Here is an 18,574-nt window from a genome sequence, read left to right on the forward strand (position 1 = left end):
CATCTTCAAATCTTTTATCTTAAATATAAAAATGAAACCTACATTCGTAAAACAGGCATACTGTGCATGACTTTTTAGACAAGATTCCTGTTGTACTGAGGTGCAACTTTGTTTCAGTGTCTGGAAATATACTATTTCAATCGGACACATTTATATATCCATTTTTTTTATTTTTAAACAAGCCTTACATTGGGTTATTTTTATAATCTATATGTTAGAGACTTTTGTCTTCTGTTAATAATATTGTATCCTAACCTCTATGCAGACTTCAATTACATTTAGTTTCCAAGCTCCATGGAAAAACAAACATGGTGTGCAATAACTGAGTGATAATACATTTAGAAGTGCATTCAATTAACACTAAGGTATTGCATGTTGAAAAAAATGTGTAGCAAAGTAAAACAAAAACAAGTAACCTGTGTGCATGTAAATATTTCTAAATATATTTGTTTGCCTGCTTCTCATTTGATCATTTTTATTACAGCTGGAGCATGAGAAGCAGTGCTGGAAGCCAGTTTTGGTGGTTGTAACTGAGAAAGACCTGCTTCTGTATGACAGTATGCCAAGAATGAAGGAAGCCTGGTACAGCCCTGCTCACACCTACCCTCTGCTGGCTACCAGGTAACCATAACCCACAGGACAGAATTAAACCCTGAGCCCAGAGAGGCTTAAACGTTAATCTAAATGTGTAATTCAGACTGCAAGCAATGTGTTGAGTGTGTCAAATTAAACTTTTTAAAGGAGAACAATCCATGTTAATGTTACAAAATGAGAAACAAACAACCTGAATATATTTTTAGGTCTTCTGCTAATGGTTATTAGCTGGCAATCTTACCAGTCTATAGGGGAAGCTACTGGTTGGTTACTGACAGGAAATAAGGTGGGGGCAGAATGTTTACTTTCCAGTGGAGATGACCAAGGAAGTTCACAACGACCTGAAATCAAGGCTTGCAAACGATTAATTTAACCTAGTGTAGTGCCAGGTATCAAATTTTAAAATAATAAAAAAAAAAAAATCCCTTAAAAACTGTCAAAACCAAACATAGTAAAAAGTGATAAACTAGGGGAAAAAACACAAACAGTACAGTTACTGTACAGATTATTTACTTTAAAATAGTGTATGACCATTGATTATTGTAAATAGTTTGTTTGCTCAGTAAACTTGTATCTCTGTCTACATCTCTATCCAGAAGCCAAAATACCTTACCAAGGATGGTATGCTTATCATTTCAGGCTTGTCCATTCAGGTCCAGGGAAGGGGTCACCACAGCCAGGAGTGAAACTGTCCTTTGCAACTCGGACAGGCACCAGACAGGGCATTGAGCCCCATCTCTTCAGAGCAGAGACCAGCAAGGAGCTGTCTGAGTGGACCAGGCACATAGTACAGGCCTGCCACAACTCAGCCGAGCTTATAAAGGAAATCACCACAAGTAAGTGTGCGATTAACCTTGTGTTATCATTCAGTTTCCCGTGCTGGTGGTGAATACAGTGATTGTGACTGGTGCAGTATTTGTAATCCGGGTTGGATACTGGCTTGACAGCAACAGCTCCCGGTTGTTAGCGGTCTACTAATTACAAAGCAAACACTATTAATATAAAACAAAACACTCAAACAAACACTCTCGGTTAGTTTACATTTTTTGGAATCCGTCTGTAACCATAACAAAGGAACAGATCGCTCGGCCACATCTCCTGATATACCTTCAGTCACACCTTTGGTAGCGAGTGCAATAACATCTCCTCCAATCCATGACTGACACATCGCTTACCGCATTAAGGTGCTGACTTCTAGTATTGTGGCTTCAGCCCCTTTTGGGATGGCCGACTTCCAATTGACCCTGGAATGAACTGTCAAACCATCCAGTTCGGGGCACACTGTTCCTGTTATACTGTGCCCTCACAGGTCAGGAGGTAGATTGTTGACTCAGATTCATTCGCTCTCTGTCACGGTTGGTTTTGCACCCTGCACCCTTAGTTTTATCATTTTCAATAAAACAGTATTTATAAATATTTGTATTCTTTTTGTGGAAAGTACCAGTATTTATTTAACTGCTTTTAAAGGAGAAAAACATGTTCATTTTACAAACCCTGTAGGCAGGATTACGGGATTTGCCCGGATTTGCACGGAAATGTGTTCAAGGGCAAAGCTGCAGTATCAATTTAACTACTCATTCCTGTATTATTAATATTATCTTTTAAACTGTGTTTTCGTGTGATACAAATCAAAAATCGTATTGTAGGACCACAGAAGTAGACAAAGGGTCAAAAATCTTTATAATTACAACTTTAGCACTTGCAATGTGAGATAAAATTAAAGTTGCAAAACATTACTTTGAAATGTGTTTGAATTGGTTTAGAATGAACAATTAGGAAACTGGTTAAATGTTATTGTTGAAAAGTGAAGTGGAAAATGATTGATGCTGACTGCTAATTAGCTTTTGTGCTTTATTTGGACATTTCAATTCACACTAAACAATGTCTTTGTTTTTTACTAGTTGAATGTGATGAACTGTAAAGTGTCTGTGGTTGTCTTAAATTTGCTATAATAATAAACACCTTCATTTTGTAGTTATCTTGCAGGAAGTCGGTAGACTGAGCTATGTTGGTGTGAAAATAAGAGACTCTTCTTTTGTATCCTATTCACACTATGTTAATAATATGCAATCAACATTATGCAAAAGTCAGTAGTTATGTAGAGGTCAGAGCAGGGCAAAGTTCCAGTCCAGGTCTTCTGAATTGTTTAATTGAACCTAATAAACCTCTGGCTTATCCTAATAATACAGTAGGCCCTACATTTGTTTATAAGAACTACAGTTTGGAATATTGTATCTTAGTCAGGTCTCGTTTGAAAACATGTCAATTGGGCAAACCTGAAATTTTAAAGTATGATAATGATTACATTGGGGTTTTTTTCAGTTTGAATACAAGAATACAACGCCTAGAAAAGACCATTTGTCCAGGAACATAACAAACGGGGCTTAAAAAGAGCTGGCACACTTAATTAATGGGTCAGGTTGTGTGTATTAACTTTGTTGCACACAGTACTGTGCTCTTTAATAATAATAATAATAATAATAATAATAATACATTTATTTATTTTGTATAGCGCCTTTCATTAAAAGAAATCCCAAAGCGCTTTACATTTTAAATACATAAAATACATTAAAATACATAAATATACATAAAACAATACCATAAAAACTATGCAGTGCAGTAAGCCAATGTATAAAAATAAGTGTTGAGGCACAATTTTAACAGACACAGACTCTAAGAGTTTGAATGGATTCATCTATGCTACCGTAGTTTAACAGCGTGTAAATACTGTATGTAATAGCAGAATAAAACCATTTGTAAAAACCTTGTAGAAGAACTAATTTAACAAAAGCCTCCCTGATTTTTTTCCAAAGAGTATGCATATCTCTGATGGCAGGAAAGTTGTGGGGTTTCTCTTTTGTACATGGCTGAGATGATGAAAATCTAGTTCATAGTAATCTATTAATTCTTGTGTTCTGACTTGTGAGTGGTTGGGCTAATGATGGCCATTTGTCAGGTCAAACTTGGTTCATTCATTCTTTATCACATAATCTTATCATTTCTGGCCATACAGACAATGCTAAATTGGGAAACTGTTTGCTGAAATTGATAAAACTGGCTATTTGTTATAATAAGTGAGAATGAGAGAACCAAACTCCTAGGACAACTATGCTTCAGTACCCAATCTCTTTCTTTTTGAAGCTATAAGTGGGAAAATTAAATTTCTAGGAGGTGTAATCCACATTGCTCTATTAAGCAGCTCGCATTCTACAAGACTGTTAGTAAGTGGTTAGTTGGGTGTGCCAAAAGGCATCAAAGGCATACTTGTTAATATTGGTGATCTCTTTATTTCTTTGAGGTGTGAAATGTCTTTAAGCATAAAGGGGTGTGAGGAGAAAATCCTAATTGACATAATAAATGACATTGCCTATGATGTCTGACTTATGGTACACTGTTTGGTTACAGTTCCTATCAGCACAATGGACTGTGGGAAAGGTTCTTCCTTTTCCAGATCGTTTGTTCTGATCTTTAACAGCATGGTATCTACTTTTCAGTTGTTTCAATTTTTCCCTGCACTGGTTAGGTGTTCTTTCAAAGCCTGCTTCTTGCATGCAGGTAGACATTTTATCATAAATGTGTGCATTTCATTTTGAACTCTGAAGTTCTTGAACGCTTTCATTGCTGTATCAATAAGTGCCTTGATTTCAGCATCTGACCACGTCACTCCACAATCCACCATTTTACAACATAAGCCTAAAAATGGTACAACAGTATTGATAGTCATTCTCAACTCCTTCAGGCGCCTGTTCTGAGTACTGTATTTGTAATGTCCACGTACCAAAACATATCAGAAAGCATTTTGGCATATTGGAGGTTACACAAAAAATGTAGTTCGGTTTTAAACGCTGAGTAGTGTGGATGCTAACTGTATTTAGCATTTTTAAGCCAGTTTAAAGGCACCTAATACGGTTTAAAGGCATAGGACAGCGCCCATGTCTATATCTCTAATAGTTGAAGAGATATTAGCTGTTGAGAATAACGTTGGTGGCAACAGATTTCCAAAAATGTATAGGCTCTCCTTTGGAGGCCAGGTATGGTCCCGTACCATAGGTGAGTCCCATTTCAGATACATGAATAGGTGGGAAAGCCCTCTTTGGCAGAAGCACTTTTTTCCATTAACTGTACTGTTTCAGTATTGAGGCTTGAACGGGTGCCCACTGAGACCACCTTTGCCATGTTTTAATTACAAAGATAGGGGTCGGGTTAAGAGAGCACCTGAATTAATTGATTTTGTGTTTGTTGCAGTGGTTTCTTTTCAAAACTATATTGTTCAGGAGTGCTTGAATGTAGCTACATCAAATCCAGTTACTCTCGATAACAATAAGCTGCCTTTTGAAGCTTGCAATTTACATTCAAATCTACAAGTGGGTAGCTGTTGTAAGATCAGGGATCACTTTGGACTACGCAAACATGTGCCCTGTGGAGTATGCAGGCTCAGAATAACTTTACAAAGGGCAGATAGTAAGGTTGTTAGCTGCAAGCATGTTTTGTTTGTTTGAAAAAAGAGAGAGAACTAGTGGTTGTTATAGAAACAGAACTTGAAACTTCTTGCCAATTGAAACTCGAGGGTCGCCCACTATTTGCAGCCATGTAAAGGAACTTCTTTGTGACCAACTCAATGAGTTTGTGAGTTCGAGTTCTCCGGATTAGTAGGCCATTGACATAAACATTGTGAACGAAAACCACAGGTAGGACAGACTGGTCAAACAAAATCTGCCAACATGCATAGACCCATTCTGCTTGATTGTGGAGTGGGTTGTTGGCTCATAAAGTCACCTCTACAGTGTGAAACGGTCATGATTAGATTTGCTGACTGTAATCTGTTCTCTGCATCTGCTGGAGGGTGTGTGTTGCTTAAAGAAATCCTTTCTCTCACTGGATTGTTCAAAGTGTCTTGTAATGCTCTTACTCCTGTTTTTCATTAATGTATTGTAATACAATATCATTCATTTCACAAACTACAGATTGTCTCAAGGTTAATAATTTGTATTCATATCCTCTCTGGGTCAGATTCATTATCCCAGGCTACAGAGGTTTAGTGATTGGGCATTGTGACAGAAAGACAATGATTCTTGGTGGTAAATCTCCCTCCCGACCTGTGAGGACCCTAACAGGAACAGAATACCCTGGACTGTTTGGCCTGACAATTTATTCCCCGGGTTAAAAGGAAGTCTGTCATCTAGAAAGGGGGCAGAGCTTCGGTACACTAATGCATCGACTCGGAAGGGAAACGATGTGGCGGCCACGGACTGGAGGAGTGGCTACAATCATTTACCAAGGGGTCATGTATGACGGTACAAAAAAGGGGACGAAGCGACGTACTCTGTTCCTTCATTTTGGTTAATGAGAAAGAACCCGGAAGGACCTGAGGATTGAAAAACGTATCGTGAGTGTTTGTTTGTTTTGTCTCTCGTTGTTGTTGTTGTTGTTATTGTTATTCGACTGCTGACAGTATTCCATCTGTGTCGCAAGTAAATAATTGTAAAGCACCACAGCACGCACCAAGGACTGGTGACCATGTTTGTGTGTCGTGTTTTGAACAAGACTGTTTATTATTTTGGAACTGCAATTACTTTGTTTTGAACAGTGCCAATACCCATTGCTGGGTATTGCCTGGGAAATATTATTTACGGTCACCAGACCTGGATTAAAAATAAAACCTGTTGCACTTGGATTACCATTATCTGCCTTTCATTTAACGCATGAAAGGCGCATCACTCCTGCACCTGTACACTGCAAGCCACTTTGCCACATTATTATTATTTTGTTTATTTAGCAGACGCCTTTATCCAAGGCGACTTACAGAGACTAGGGTGTGTGAACTATGCATCAAGTCACTTGTTTATTTAAAACCTGTATTATGACAAGTTTTGCTCAACTAAGTGAATGCATATAAATAATTTTCAATGTGCTGACACCTGACTGGCTGAACTATTGAAGGCGTCTTATTTTCATCAAACTCTAAATGGTGAATTTGTTATGAGATTCTACATGATATGTAATGGAGGTCGACCAAGTGATAGGCATGTTATTTACATTCCTTATTTTGTGATTTTAGGTTGTACATATAAGAACCAAGAATGCCGTCTGACTATTCACTACGAGCAAGGGTTCAACGTGTCAGATGAACTGCAGGAAGGGGCTTTGTTAAAACCCCTTTTTAATTATCCTTTTGAGAAATTGAAAATGTCCTCGGATGATGGCGTGAGGATGCTTTTCTTAGACTTTGGAGGAAAGGAGGGTGAAATTGTAAGTATTCTGTTCTCGATTTTAAGTATGGAAAGAAACAGGAGCTGTCATTAACAATCCTTTTCCTATGTGTCTTTAAAAATGATTTTTTTTTTTTTTTTTTTTTTTACCAAACTCTCATATATTCGTTTGTTAGCCATCAATGCGGTCCAGTTCATCAGAAATTAAACCTGTTCCACTTGTTAACCTTTTATCTAAAGAGATTTTGCTACATGAAACCTAGTTGCAAATCACAGTACAGAATCTAAAACAAATGCAACCACTGTATGCTTTTCCAAAAGAACTGGGCTGAATTTGTGGAGCAGATTTTTATATTTTTATATTCGGTTTTATATTCCTCAGCTGCCAGATAATTACAAGCTCACAGGGCAAAACTGAAATTAAAAGTTTGGATTACCTGGGGCTGGTTCAATCGAATTACAGAACCGGTTTTATGACTTGTGTTATTTCGCTGTTCTGAGGACCTTTTCAATTACTAAATTGTTAACAACTTGTGGTAACATTATAAAGGCTCTTGAAACACAAATATACTGCACCTCAAAAAGTTTGATAAATGTGACCATAGAATAGGGAAATAACAAAGGTGCATTTCTTTGTATTTAATCTCCCTCCTTGTGTTTTAACTGATATTCAGATACCTCAGATATATCAAATACACATTTCAGTGGGTGTCTTGTGAGACTTTTCTAAGGGAATAGACTACCAGGTATTGGGGGCAAAAACCTGAATTACATTTTTGAAAAATTAAGACTTCACGACATGAACTAGTAGAGCTTTACTAGGATGTGAGACTACAAAGATTACATTTTTTTTTTCTTTTAATTTGTGAAACTTAAAGAAATACAGGGGTCTTTGCCTGCAAAGTTATTACAATTTGTATGTATTCTTATTAGAATATGATCTGTTAGGAATGTGTAATGCAAGCTAATGTAGTTTTCTTTTGTTTCGCTGACAATACACTGCTGTGTACTAAATGGGCTGGCACTTCCTTCTACAAATACTCTTTAGCTGATCTAGCCAATAAAATGTATATGGCAGGCAACTGTAACTGAACAGCACCTTAGCATTAACACACTAAAAAAAAAACAAAAAAAAAAACAAAAAAAAAAACCATGGTACTGAAATATACTGGTGTTAAGTATTTTAAAGTATTCAAAACCAAAGACATGAATGGGATTGTAGTCAATAATTAGAGGGTGGCTTTCCAGGCAAAAACACTTTCTGTGCAGAAAGATGGTTTTGAAGACTAACCTTTTCCTTTAATTCTCTTCTAGCAACTCGATCTCCACAGTTGTCCGAAGCCCATCGTTTTTATTCTACATTCATTTCTCTCTGCAAAGATTGCGCGACTCGGCTTGGTGGCGTAAAGACAGATTGGCTGCTGAGTGACTGATCGAATGTCCCAGAACAGAATTTCGTAGCTGGTAGCCATGTACAGTACATTGGGGAGCAATACATCTGCGTTTTGTTTAGTACAGTAGGTGTTACATCTTATGCATGAATGTGTTACATCCCCGGCAGCTATTGTAAATGGTGAACTGAAGATTTAAAAAAAAAAAAAAAAAAAAAAATAGTTGTTATAATTTTTGATTAAACATTCTTGCCTTAATGAGTGCAAATAATAATCCTTATTGTATTGTACATCTGAAGGAAGAAACTGACTGTTTTATCTTTGATTCACCACCACTGTGCTTTTACAGATCATGAAACTGGTGGCTCTTGTCACCTTTGATTTTAGTTCAACAATTGTGCTGTTAGCCTCTTATATCAGTCATCACTCAATCTGACTGTGGGGAAAAAAAGCAATATTGAAGTTAGAATTGTTTCTATACTATGGTAAGCATTCTGAAGAAGACATTGCATCCCATTGTACACTTTATGATAACACATATCTCAATTTAAAAGTGTAGAATAGTTCTCTTCATCCCAAAGGTGTACTTGCCAGGCTTTTCCAAGACATTTTTTTTCTTATTATACCGTTTTTTAGATTTAGTACAACCACCCCTAGTTCCCACAACACATTTCAATCTTGCATGTGTTTAGGAGTGTTTAACTGTCTTTACTCAGATTAACTGAAAGAAGTCACAGGTTCCCACAACAGACACATTGAATTTAAGGGAAGTCAAATTCACTTTAATGATACAGCGCTGTCCCAGAGTCTGCACTGTAACATTAAGAGCGCAGGTTGTCACACAGCTTGGACGGCGCCGCTAAGCATCCGTGCTGTGCAAAGAGCCTGAATTTTGCTGGGGACTCAGAAGGGGGCGTCACATTGGCTCTGACGCTCCCGGTGTGGGGATGGAAAACCGGCAGGGACTCGTTCTCATCGCGCAACAGCGAACCCTACTGGCCAGACACCGAGCACATTCAGAGTGCATAAAAAGCAGGGCTGATCTCTGTTCTCTGAGATCGGTAGCCCGCCCACCTCTGCTCTGGATTGCTCACCATAAAAGCGATTCTGGCTTTAGGCTTGTGAGATCAGAGGACGCTCACACACCCTCACTGCCAAATAAATTCTCCCAGAGCTTTACTAGAATGTGAGCTAACTGATCAAAGGCACGCAGTGTACATAGATGTCATCTTTGAAACATGTACCATTTTTTCCCCCTTGCTGTCCTTTGTTCATTGTTTCACTGATTAAAAATGGGGGAAAATAGATAGATGATGTATTTGCTGCTATTAGAAAAATACAATGAATTATGATATCATAATAAATGTTATTCTTGTCTAGTACTGGGCTTCATGGATACCATTGACATGAAATACTGATATATACTGTTATTCTGTTTTGCGGGTGTTTAAATCTTCAGCTATTTAATGGTGACATGAATTTTGTAAACAGAATACTGCATTCCTCGACCAGCTTTTATGTTGCTTATCGCAAGCTAGAAAGTTCTCCCTGTAACTACTTCAAAGATTCATTCAAAGAAACTTTTGCATGTCATGGGATCACTGGATTTCCACTTTACAATGACTTGCTAAATTATTTACAGCAACCAAATTCCATTATGTGGGCTACAAAACTGTATAAAAATTTTGCATAGCATAATGCATTAAATCAGATCTGCCAAAAATTAAAAAACAATTGCCTTGCTTTCAAATTGCAAAAAAATAATAAATGCCAATTTATATTGTCATAGAAGTGCTTCTACTTGCAGAAAGGGCATTAGTCACAGTTGGTTTTTTGTGCAAACTATTATAAGAACACTAAACTGGTGTATAAAATATATATATATACCCTTTCTCATGCCCTCCCTTTTGTCAAAAGCAATTCTAACTTTCAGCAAGCTGCATTTCAGGGAATGAGGTCACAAGGTTGAAATCACAATGTAAAGAACATTTGAGAGCAATGCACTGAAAACTGGAGCTAAATAAGTTTTGTGTGTTTTAAGTAGATTTGTAATAATATTCAATGCACGACTTATTATTTTGAACTACCTGTAACCTGTGTCTTTGCTTTGCCAGCATGGTGGACAGTCAGGATTGCTTGATTTGGAGTGGAAAAAAAAGTATAGGAGGTATTTTGTTACAGTTGGTAACCTTTTTGTATACTGCTTCCAGTTTAATTCAATACTTTTGATCATTTTAAAGCAAAATGTATTAAGGGGTCTTCATAGTCTTTATCTTTCTAGCTGAACAAACCTCTGTAATTAATTATATATGCTATATAAATTATATATATATATATACACACACACACATATATACATATACACATACACACAGTATGCATATATAATATATACTTTTTTTTCAAATAAATATTGTATGAATGGCAAAACGTTTAAACTACCAACTACAATGTTAATGCGTTTAATTTTAAAATGTAAATAATAGTATACCTGTGTTCAGTTTTTCTTTTAATTATACATACTGGTTGTTAGCTTTTCATAAAACAAATTTAAAACATTTTATAAAAATTCCTTCAAGACAAAACATTTACATTAATAAGGGAGATATATATTAGCTACCAGCACTTGCATAGAATTTCAAAACCCCACTGAGGTTAGGGAAGCAGAAATCACTCTTAGCCTCTCAAAGCTCAGTTCCAAATCAACTCATTGGCATTGGCAAAGAGGTAAACAGTACAATTCCATGAGAGACATATTGTTGGACTAAGCGTATAAACAATCTGTAAAACAATTCTTCGTACTACGCAGCAAAAAAAATAATTCTTATGGGTTGAGGAGCCAGAGATATTTTAATTCTCGGCTTTCTGCTCTGTAATGCACCTAAAAGGACACTAAAAATGTCACCCTAAAGTCTCAACACTTTATATCTCATCCATGCAAAGATAGCTTTGTCTATTTACAAATGACACTTGATAGGATCAAAAACCAATGAAAAAAAGTCTGCAGAGACATATTTTTTCTTTATAATTCCCCTTGGAGTGGGCGCATTTTGACTTGGTCTTTCCTGGCCGCAGTGACTTGTATCACAGAATTGTTTCAAAATACCTTAAGTGACATGTTGTTAACAAAAATTGCACACCTACTGTTCTCTGCTTAATTGTTTCACTTAGAAAAAATGGATGTGCCTTTAACTTTAGTTTACAATCTACATATTGTAATTAAAAGCACCTGCAAAAAAGAACAATGTTAGGGAATTATAGGCTGCTGTGTTTTTTTTAAATATAAATAGGGCCAATTTGTTTGTTTGCAATGTTTAATCTTTGTCTTTGATTTGCTCTAAAGAGAACAAATGTTATCATATTTTCTTTAAATTTGCAAACTGCTTAATATCAGTGATTGTATATAAAATCAAATGCTAAAATAAAAATACGATACCAGTTTTATTTTGAGTTGTTTTGTTTCGTCCTCATTTTATGATAAAATGCTTTATTGACAAACACTTATTACAAACAGTACAAAAATATGCACACAAACCATATTGACAAAAAAGTAAAGTATACAAATGCAGTAGCTATTCTGAATACCAAAATTCAACAATCACATTTGATTCTTCAGAGAATATGTGGTAATACATAAAAAATGAATCTGACATCTGTTTATACTTTTTCAAATTACTGCAATACTACTTAGTCAACACTCAAATTATTATACACAAGAGAGGGGCTACACTGTTCATTAAAAGTCCAATCAGTAGAGGAGAGTCATTTATTTGAAGTCTTTTCCAACACCCATTCAATTACCTGCAAAATATTAAAAAAACAAAACAAAACAAACAAACAAAAAAAACAGGTATCAGATTTCAGCATCACACTGTGTAGGTTTTACAAGACATCAATGAATTACCTGTAAAAGAGCACCTGCCAATACTGGCCACTTTTATGTGGTTTCCTGAGCAGGTATGATAAGTAGTTTTGACTGCATAGGTATTGTTTGTAGAAACGGTTTATTCAAATGGATTTGGAATATTTATTTACTTAAACCTTTATTTAACCAGGTATGTCAATTGGGAACACATTCTCATTTGCAATGATGATCTGGCTAAGAGGCGAACAAAGTTACAGCATGACAGAAAGTGCACAAACCATGGAATAAAACAGACAAATAATTAAACAAATACATGTACATCATAGTTAAAATCAAATCAGGCAGATACAGGAGTCAGTCAACAGTGAGTCAGCTGGCCATTAAAAACACCCTCAGAAACAAAGCCAGGCAGTTTTAGCTTGAGTTGTAATTCATTCTAGTCATGAGCTGCAACATACTGTAATGAATTACACCCAGCAGCATTGGACACTGGGAACATCCAAACTAATAAGAGAGTTAGATCGCAAGCTATAGAAAGAGGCCGAGATCTTTAACACATTTCTCAGATAAAATGGCGATTTTCCAATCAGTGTTGTATATATTAGTCTATACCAATGAATCAGTCGCCTTGTGTGAAGTGAAGGCCAGTTGACAAGAGTGTAAAGATCACAGTGATGAGAGCGGTAGGGAGCACCAGTGACGAATCTTATGGCAGAATGGTATAAAGCATCCAGCTTCATAAGAATAGCTTTAGAGGCCGTTTTATAAACAACATCACCATAATCAAAAATAGGAAGGGCAGACATCTGCACCAGCGAGTACTTTAATACCACAAATGAAGTCTTGAATATTATATACAGCTGACATTACCTGTTTTGCATTACTTTTGGCAGCTTTCTTCATTTCTTCATGTAGACCTCTGGAGGTTTTCAGATCCTGTTAAGAATAATAAAAAAAATGCACTGTCATGTGTCATGAAGATTCAGGGTGTTAAATTATTTAAGACCATCAACCCCTAGGTTTCACCAGAGGAGTACGGTAGTCTTAAAATCACCTGGGAAACCCAACCTCAATACTTAAAAAGTTCAAATATATGATGGTGGATCTATAACAATAACTCTTGTAAAATAAAGAAGTTAACTCAATACAGAATAGCTAGATGAATAAAGCAGTGATTCACTTATGCACAAAAAGTTACAGAATGGCATAAAATCTTAGAAAGTAAATCAAAAGGTTAAATCAAACAATCAATTAATTTAACAGCTCAGAGTACCCCTGTATGACCATAAGAGTGATTAACAGGTTAAACTTATTCATAATTGCACAGTAACTACAAATTCTAACTGAAGGTGATAAACAGAACAGAGCTAGCTAACTATGGAGATGAGCGATAACGACAAGGCCAAAACGACCCCCTACAATTTCCAGGTGTTGGCGCACCAATTCTTGTTTCTAAAGCAACTAGATACTCACGTGTGTAAAACACCCTCAAGATCACAAATGAGTAGCTGTTTTAGTGAAATTGACTTGATTACACAGAGTCAGACAAAGAGAAGTGAAGAGCAGCAAATAACTGAAAATATCATCTGCAAGTAACATCCAGCAATTTACTTGGAAGAAAACTCAAATATTGTTTAATAGACTTTAAAAAGCGACTACATTAGCATGGATTGCCATTGAAAAACAGGAAAATTAATAATGAATGAATGAATGAATGAATGAATGAATGAATGAATGAACTGGGTTGTCTGACTGGGAAAGGACAGCTCTACATGAAGATTTTTCTTATTGAATAAAACTTGAACGACGGACCCCGCCCTCCCCTTGCTACTGGACTGATTCTGTGATACAAATTGAGTATTCTACATTTAAACTAAAAAGATAGAAAAGATTATACTTGGGGAATGTAATAAATGTATATTTGCAGAAAGGTTGATGTTTATGAAATGTAAAAGGGTGTATTTATAAGTTGCTTCATAACAAAAGGGGCCAGTTTAATATTTCACGAAGGTAAATTAACAACTAAACGGAATGAGAATAATATAGCCTTATTGACTGGAATTCACTGTAGTTTATATTTTGATATTTACCAGCATATTCTCAAAACAGTTACCCTGCTTGCATATTTATATTGTTATATTTGCCAATTTAAGAGTAGTACTAAATCTTATAGAAAAGACACATTATAAACACTGAAATGCTTGCTTTTACATGCCATTGATATTTAAACTGAAGCTGATATTAAATATACTGACTATTTTGATCCTAATCTTCTTTTCTATTTTTGTACCGTATTACTGTACTAACTTTTTGATAAAATTCATAAATGATATAACAGTGTTGCGTGTTCTATTGTTCAGTTGTTTTGTCTCTGCGGTCAAGAAGTCCTCTGGTAGAACTAAGAGTGCTAATTAAAGTAAACCATTACAGGTATTCATGAATTATCCTTTTCAGGTTGCTTCCAGGATCAGGGAATGAAAGATCCAACTAGTAAGAGCAAGCGGCAGGTATAAAAAACACAACCCTTCCGCCTCTCTGCGAACCACCAAAAAAGGAAAAACAACGGAATGAAAAAGAAATGCACAGAAAATACTGTAACAAATGACTGAGGCCACATTCATGTTCTTAGTTCTGTTTGCTGTGGCCCCCAACCATTTAAGCTTACAGAATGTGTGTTACACTGGGTTAGGCTATTATTCAATTAAATAACAATTAATTAATCAGGCACAAACCTTTAGGTAAAACTTAGATATTTCAAACAGGCGTTGGCTGCAGACTGCAAAGCACTTGTGTTCGACAGCAACACCATGAAGTGTTAGTGTTTTTGCAACAACTTCTTTGAGCATCTGGAAAAGAAACATGACAACAATATGAAGGAATATGTTTTAGCAAACACAACCTCACGGTTTCAAGCGCAAATGTTCCAAGTACAAATGTGTGCAATGGAATTGATTTACTTTATTGTATACTGTATACCTTCACACTGTTAGTTTCCAAGCAAATCAGAACCTCACTACCCAATGTGATATATAATATTTAAATAATACTTTTGTATACCTCCATGCCTGAAGTAAAATTCTCCAAAGACAAGGTGTTCATGTCATTTCAGTGATTTCCTATGAACGATGCTAATCATAGGCAAGTTTTAAAAAATCATAACAGGTCTATTCACTACCGAGACCTCCAAGAACCTTGTTTTTCAGCATAAAAGGCATTCCAGTATCCATAGTTTAGAGGACAGTTACTGACCCGAGCATGCTTTTGAGACCGAGACTCTTTGCTCTGTTCTGTGTTTTCATGTTCCTGGGCCCTTCTACTTGGGTGCATTGCTTTTGCTATGGAATTGTGAGCAGCAGCACCATGCTGCCTCCCTGAAGCAGAGGACACAGACACATGCCTCTGGGGCCGATCTCTCAGGGTACAAACAGAATGGTGGGGTCCACTGCTGCCACTACACTGCGACAGAAGGGAATCCATGCTCTCAGATTTAGCAAGTCTGGAACAGAAAAATAGCATGATTAATAGTGCCTTCAAACATTAGAGAACACCATGGGCCATATTTTCAAAGGCTTTCCACCATTCTGTAATTAACTCCTATTTTTGGAAAGGAGAACAAAAAAAAAAAAAAAGTTATAATATGAAAAACAGCACACCTCGAGAGCACTTAAAAGAACTTGAAATGTATAAAAACTTAGTTATTTGGTTCTAGTTTTGTAAGTTAGGCTTTTTTTTACCTCTTTAAAAAACAAATCAGAACCTTACCAACTTTTAAATCATCCTTTCTCATGCAGTTATTCTTTCGTGGTGAAAAGCATTTGATGAGTAAAGGAAAAAACAAACACATTTCATTTTTATATATGCAAATCTTATTTTACAGTGATAATTTAACCTTGATTAACTTAGAAAAACAAATTAAATATTGGTTACTTATAAACACTACTCCAACTTGCTTCTTGAAGTAAATTCAGTTAACCTCTCATATTAAACCAGTTACCTGTGTCCTAAATATTTAGCATAATCTAAATCAATATCATTGCAGTCTCTCCTTGGTCATAGATATTACTTATTGATCTCTAAATTTGAAAATTCTATGACTTCTGCTCCATTTATTGCGATAAACTGAGACAAATCTGGGAGCCACTGTCTCTAAAGCTATCGGAATACAATACTTGTTTTAGATTCTAGTTCTGAAAAGTATACCCACTCTCTGTGCACATGTATCATCTAAATCAATACATAAGTGAAAGTACATGTTACGTTATCAAAAAGACAGTGGCTAAACAGTAAGCACAGAAATGTTTAATGTGTCAAAGCCCTCCGATTATATACCGTAAGACCTATTTTAAACACTCCGATGTTTATTTACAGTATTTTCCAGTAGCACCGGCGCCTATTGGAGACAGGCGACTATTTGAGACCCAGCAGTTATTATGTAAGACCAAAAAGATCTTCAGATGCAATCATGAAAAAACCGCTAACACACAACCTTACAGCAACAACATAACTAAATTACAACATTCCAGCAACGTCATTAAAAAGTTGTGTGTCAGTGGGTATTAAGTAACAGTTTTATTTTATAACAAAATTCCATTGTATTGTACATGCCCAAGTATAAAGCGAAAGTATATACTTTTTTATACATACATTGGTAAAACAAGGACATGCAAAACGTTGGAAAAATTCAATTGCATCTATCAGTGTTAATAATAATAAAAACATTAAAATCCACTAAAAAGACTGTAAATACCGGAACACAAGTGTGTATTACGGTAGGCTTACAGCACAATAAAAAAAAAGAAAACCTTCAAAACATGTTTTTAAAATTAACAATAAAAGCAATAAGTATCACCTTTATCAAAAAATATTTTATTTATTGTTCACCCTCAACTTCCATATTGGTAAGGATGGACAAACGATGGAAAATGAACCAGCAAAGTATCTTCATTGAAAAACAACCGCATGAAATAATGGTAATACGAAAAAAGGCAACCATGTAAATATCGAAAAAAAAAAAAGTTTATACTGTGGGCTCACATCACACTCAAAAATGCTTCAAAACTGGTTTTAACATTAATAATAAAAGCAATACAAGTAAAGTGGCAGTTTTATCACAAAATCAAAGCAAAGGTAACTTTTGTTTTTATAACTAACTTGTACATTGGTAAATAAACGGTGGAAAAGAAGCAAAGTACGAATCTTCATTGCAAGACTCAAATGCATGAAATACTGTGAATAATAATAATAATAATAATAATAATAATAATAATAATAATAATAATAATAATAATAAACGTTAAAATACATTAAAAAGGCAACCTTGTTATTATCACAAGACAAGTTTGTATTTGGCTTACTTTCAGCAAGCTCAAAAAAGCTTTAAAACTGGCATTAAATAAACATTATGCATTACGTGTACCTTAAATTAAGTTATTTTATTATTCATCCTGAGGGTCACTTTCATGCTGTCACTTAACAGTTCATTACGCTCAAGCTCCTCTTCATCTTCCTCAGCGTCAATATCAATGACAGTTCCCTTTGCCTTCTTGTGCTCTATGGACAGTATCTCTTTACCAGCTGTACATGGTTCCCCTTCTTTAAAATAATGAATCTGGTGCCCAAAGCCGCATCCGCAAAAAGGATAAAATCTACTGCATGATCATGTACATAAATGTCAAGACACCATGTGGTACCCAAAGAGCTGAAGAAAGGTTAGGTAAAGATACAGAGGTTTAGCAGCGTAACTGGTATAGTATTAAGGCTTCACACAGGCTTCTCAACCAGAGGCAGACAGACCTCTGTACTCTGTTTTAGACTTGTTTATACACCTGTCTGCTTCATCACAGGCAGGTGTCATTCATTACCATCAGAGCCAGGTGTAATTCTAATTTCAATCCCAACGTATTCTGGGGGATGTAGTCCTGTATCCTACTTTAGGACCATGTTTTCCTTTTCCTCCCTCTACTCTGTCAGGGGATATACACAGCAGCCTACACAACCGGGATACAGTATTTGTAAAATGATTCACTCAAATCTTTTACAGAATCCTGATCTCCACATTGGAATTTACGGTATATCGGTCTGTTATTATGAAATAAAATACAGTATCCACCACTTACACCGTCCAGGGTTATTGCGGGCAGCTGTTTATTTTGGACAAACAGCATTTGCCATTTCCATTGATTTCAATAAAACAAGCATCGTTTATACCGTGTTAAATTTCGCCATACATTTCGGGCAAACTCGGCCGTTTGGATCTTGTTATGTGCCATTCACATAGATTTAAATAACAAACGCAATGCTTATATTGTAGTAATTGCTCTTACTAACCCACCAATCAGCTGTTTTCTCCTCGTTACCTTACCATTCACATAATGTCAAAAAAAAAAAAAAAAAATCGATCCATCAGCTGTTTGCACCTCGTTAATGAGCGATTACACCTGTACTGTAACTTGGCTATCTAATCACTGTACGTGGTGTCCGGTTTACAGTTTGAAAAAACAGCAATGACTGCAACA

General features: G+C 35.9%; 2 protein-coding genes across 2 annotated transcripts in view; one reads left to right on the plus strand and one right to left on the minus strand.

The window, feature by feature from the left end:
- Positions 1–11,638, plus strand: part of LOC117400244 (beta-1-syntrophin-like) — a 72,843-nt gene extending 61,205 nt beyond the window's left edge. The window contains exons 4-7 of the mRNA XM_033999878.3: positions 485–621; positions 1,234–1,430; positions 6,653–6,843; positions 8,118–11,638. Coding sequence (XP_033855769.3) covers positions 485–621; positions 1,234–1,430; positions 6,653–6,843; positions 8,118–8,210 — 618 coding nt within the window. The 3' untranslated portion in view covers positions 8,211–11,638. The remainder of the gene's footprint in view (positions 1–484; positions 622–1,233; positions 1,431–6,652; positions 6,844–8,117) is intronic.
- Positions 11,639–11,664: 26 nt separating this feature from the next.
- The window catches only part of LOC117400243 (mdm2-binding protein-like), a 40,840-nt gene continuing 33,930 nt past the window's right edge, over positions 11,665–18,574 (minus strand). Inside the window, exons 19-22 of the mRNA XM_033999875.3 lie at positions 15,309–15,555; positions 14,792–14,905; positions 12,930–12,995; positions 11,665–11,995 (exon numbers count right to left, since the gene is read on the minus strand). Coding sequence (XP_033855766.3) covers positions 11,957–11,995; positions 12,930–12,995; positions 14,792–14,905; positions 15,309–15,555 — 466 coding nt within the window. The 3' untranslated portion in view covers positions 11,665–11,956. The remainder of the gene's footprint in view (positions 11,996–12,929; positions 12,996–14,791; positions 14,906–15,308; positions 15,556–18,574) is intronic.

Source organism: Acipenser ruthenus, chromosome 4 (genome assembly GCF_902713425.1).
Source record: "Acipenser ruthenus chromosome 4, fAciRut3.2 maternal haplotype, whole genome shotgun sequence".
Classification (NCBI taxonomy): domain Eukaryota; kingdom Metazoa; phylum Chordata; class Actinopteri; order Acipenseriformes; family Acipenseridae; genus Acipenser; species Acipenser ruthenus.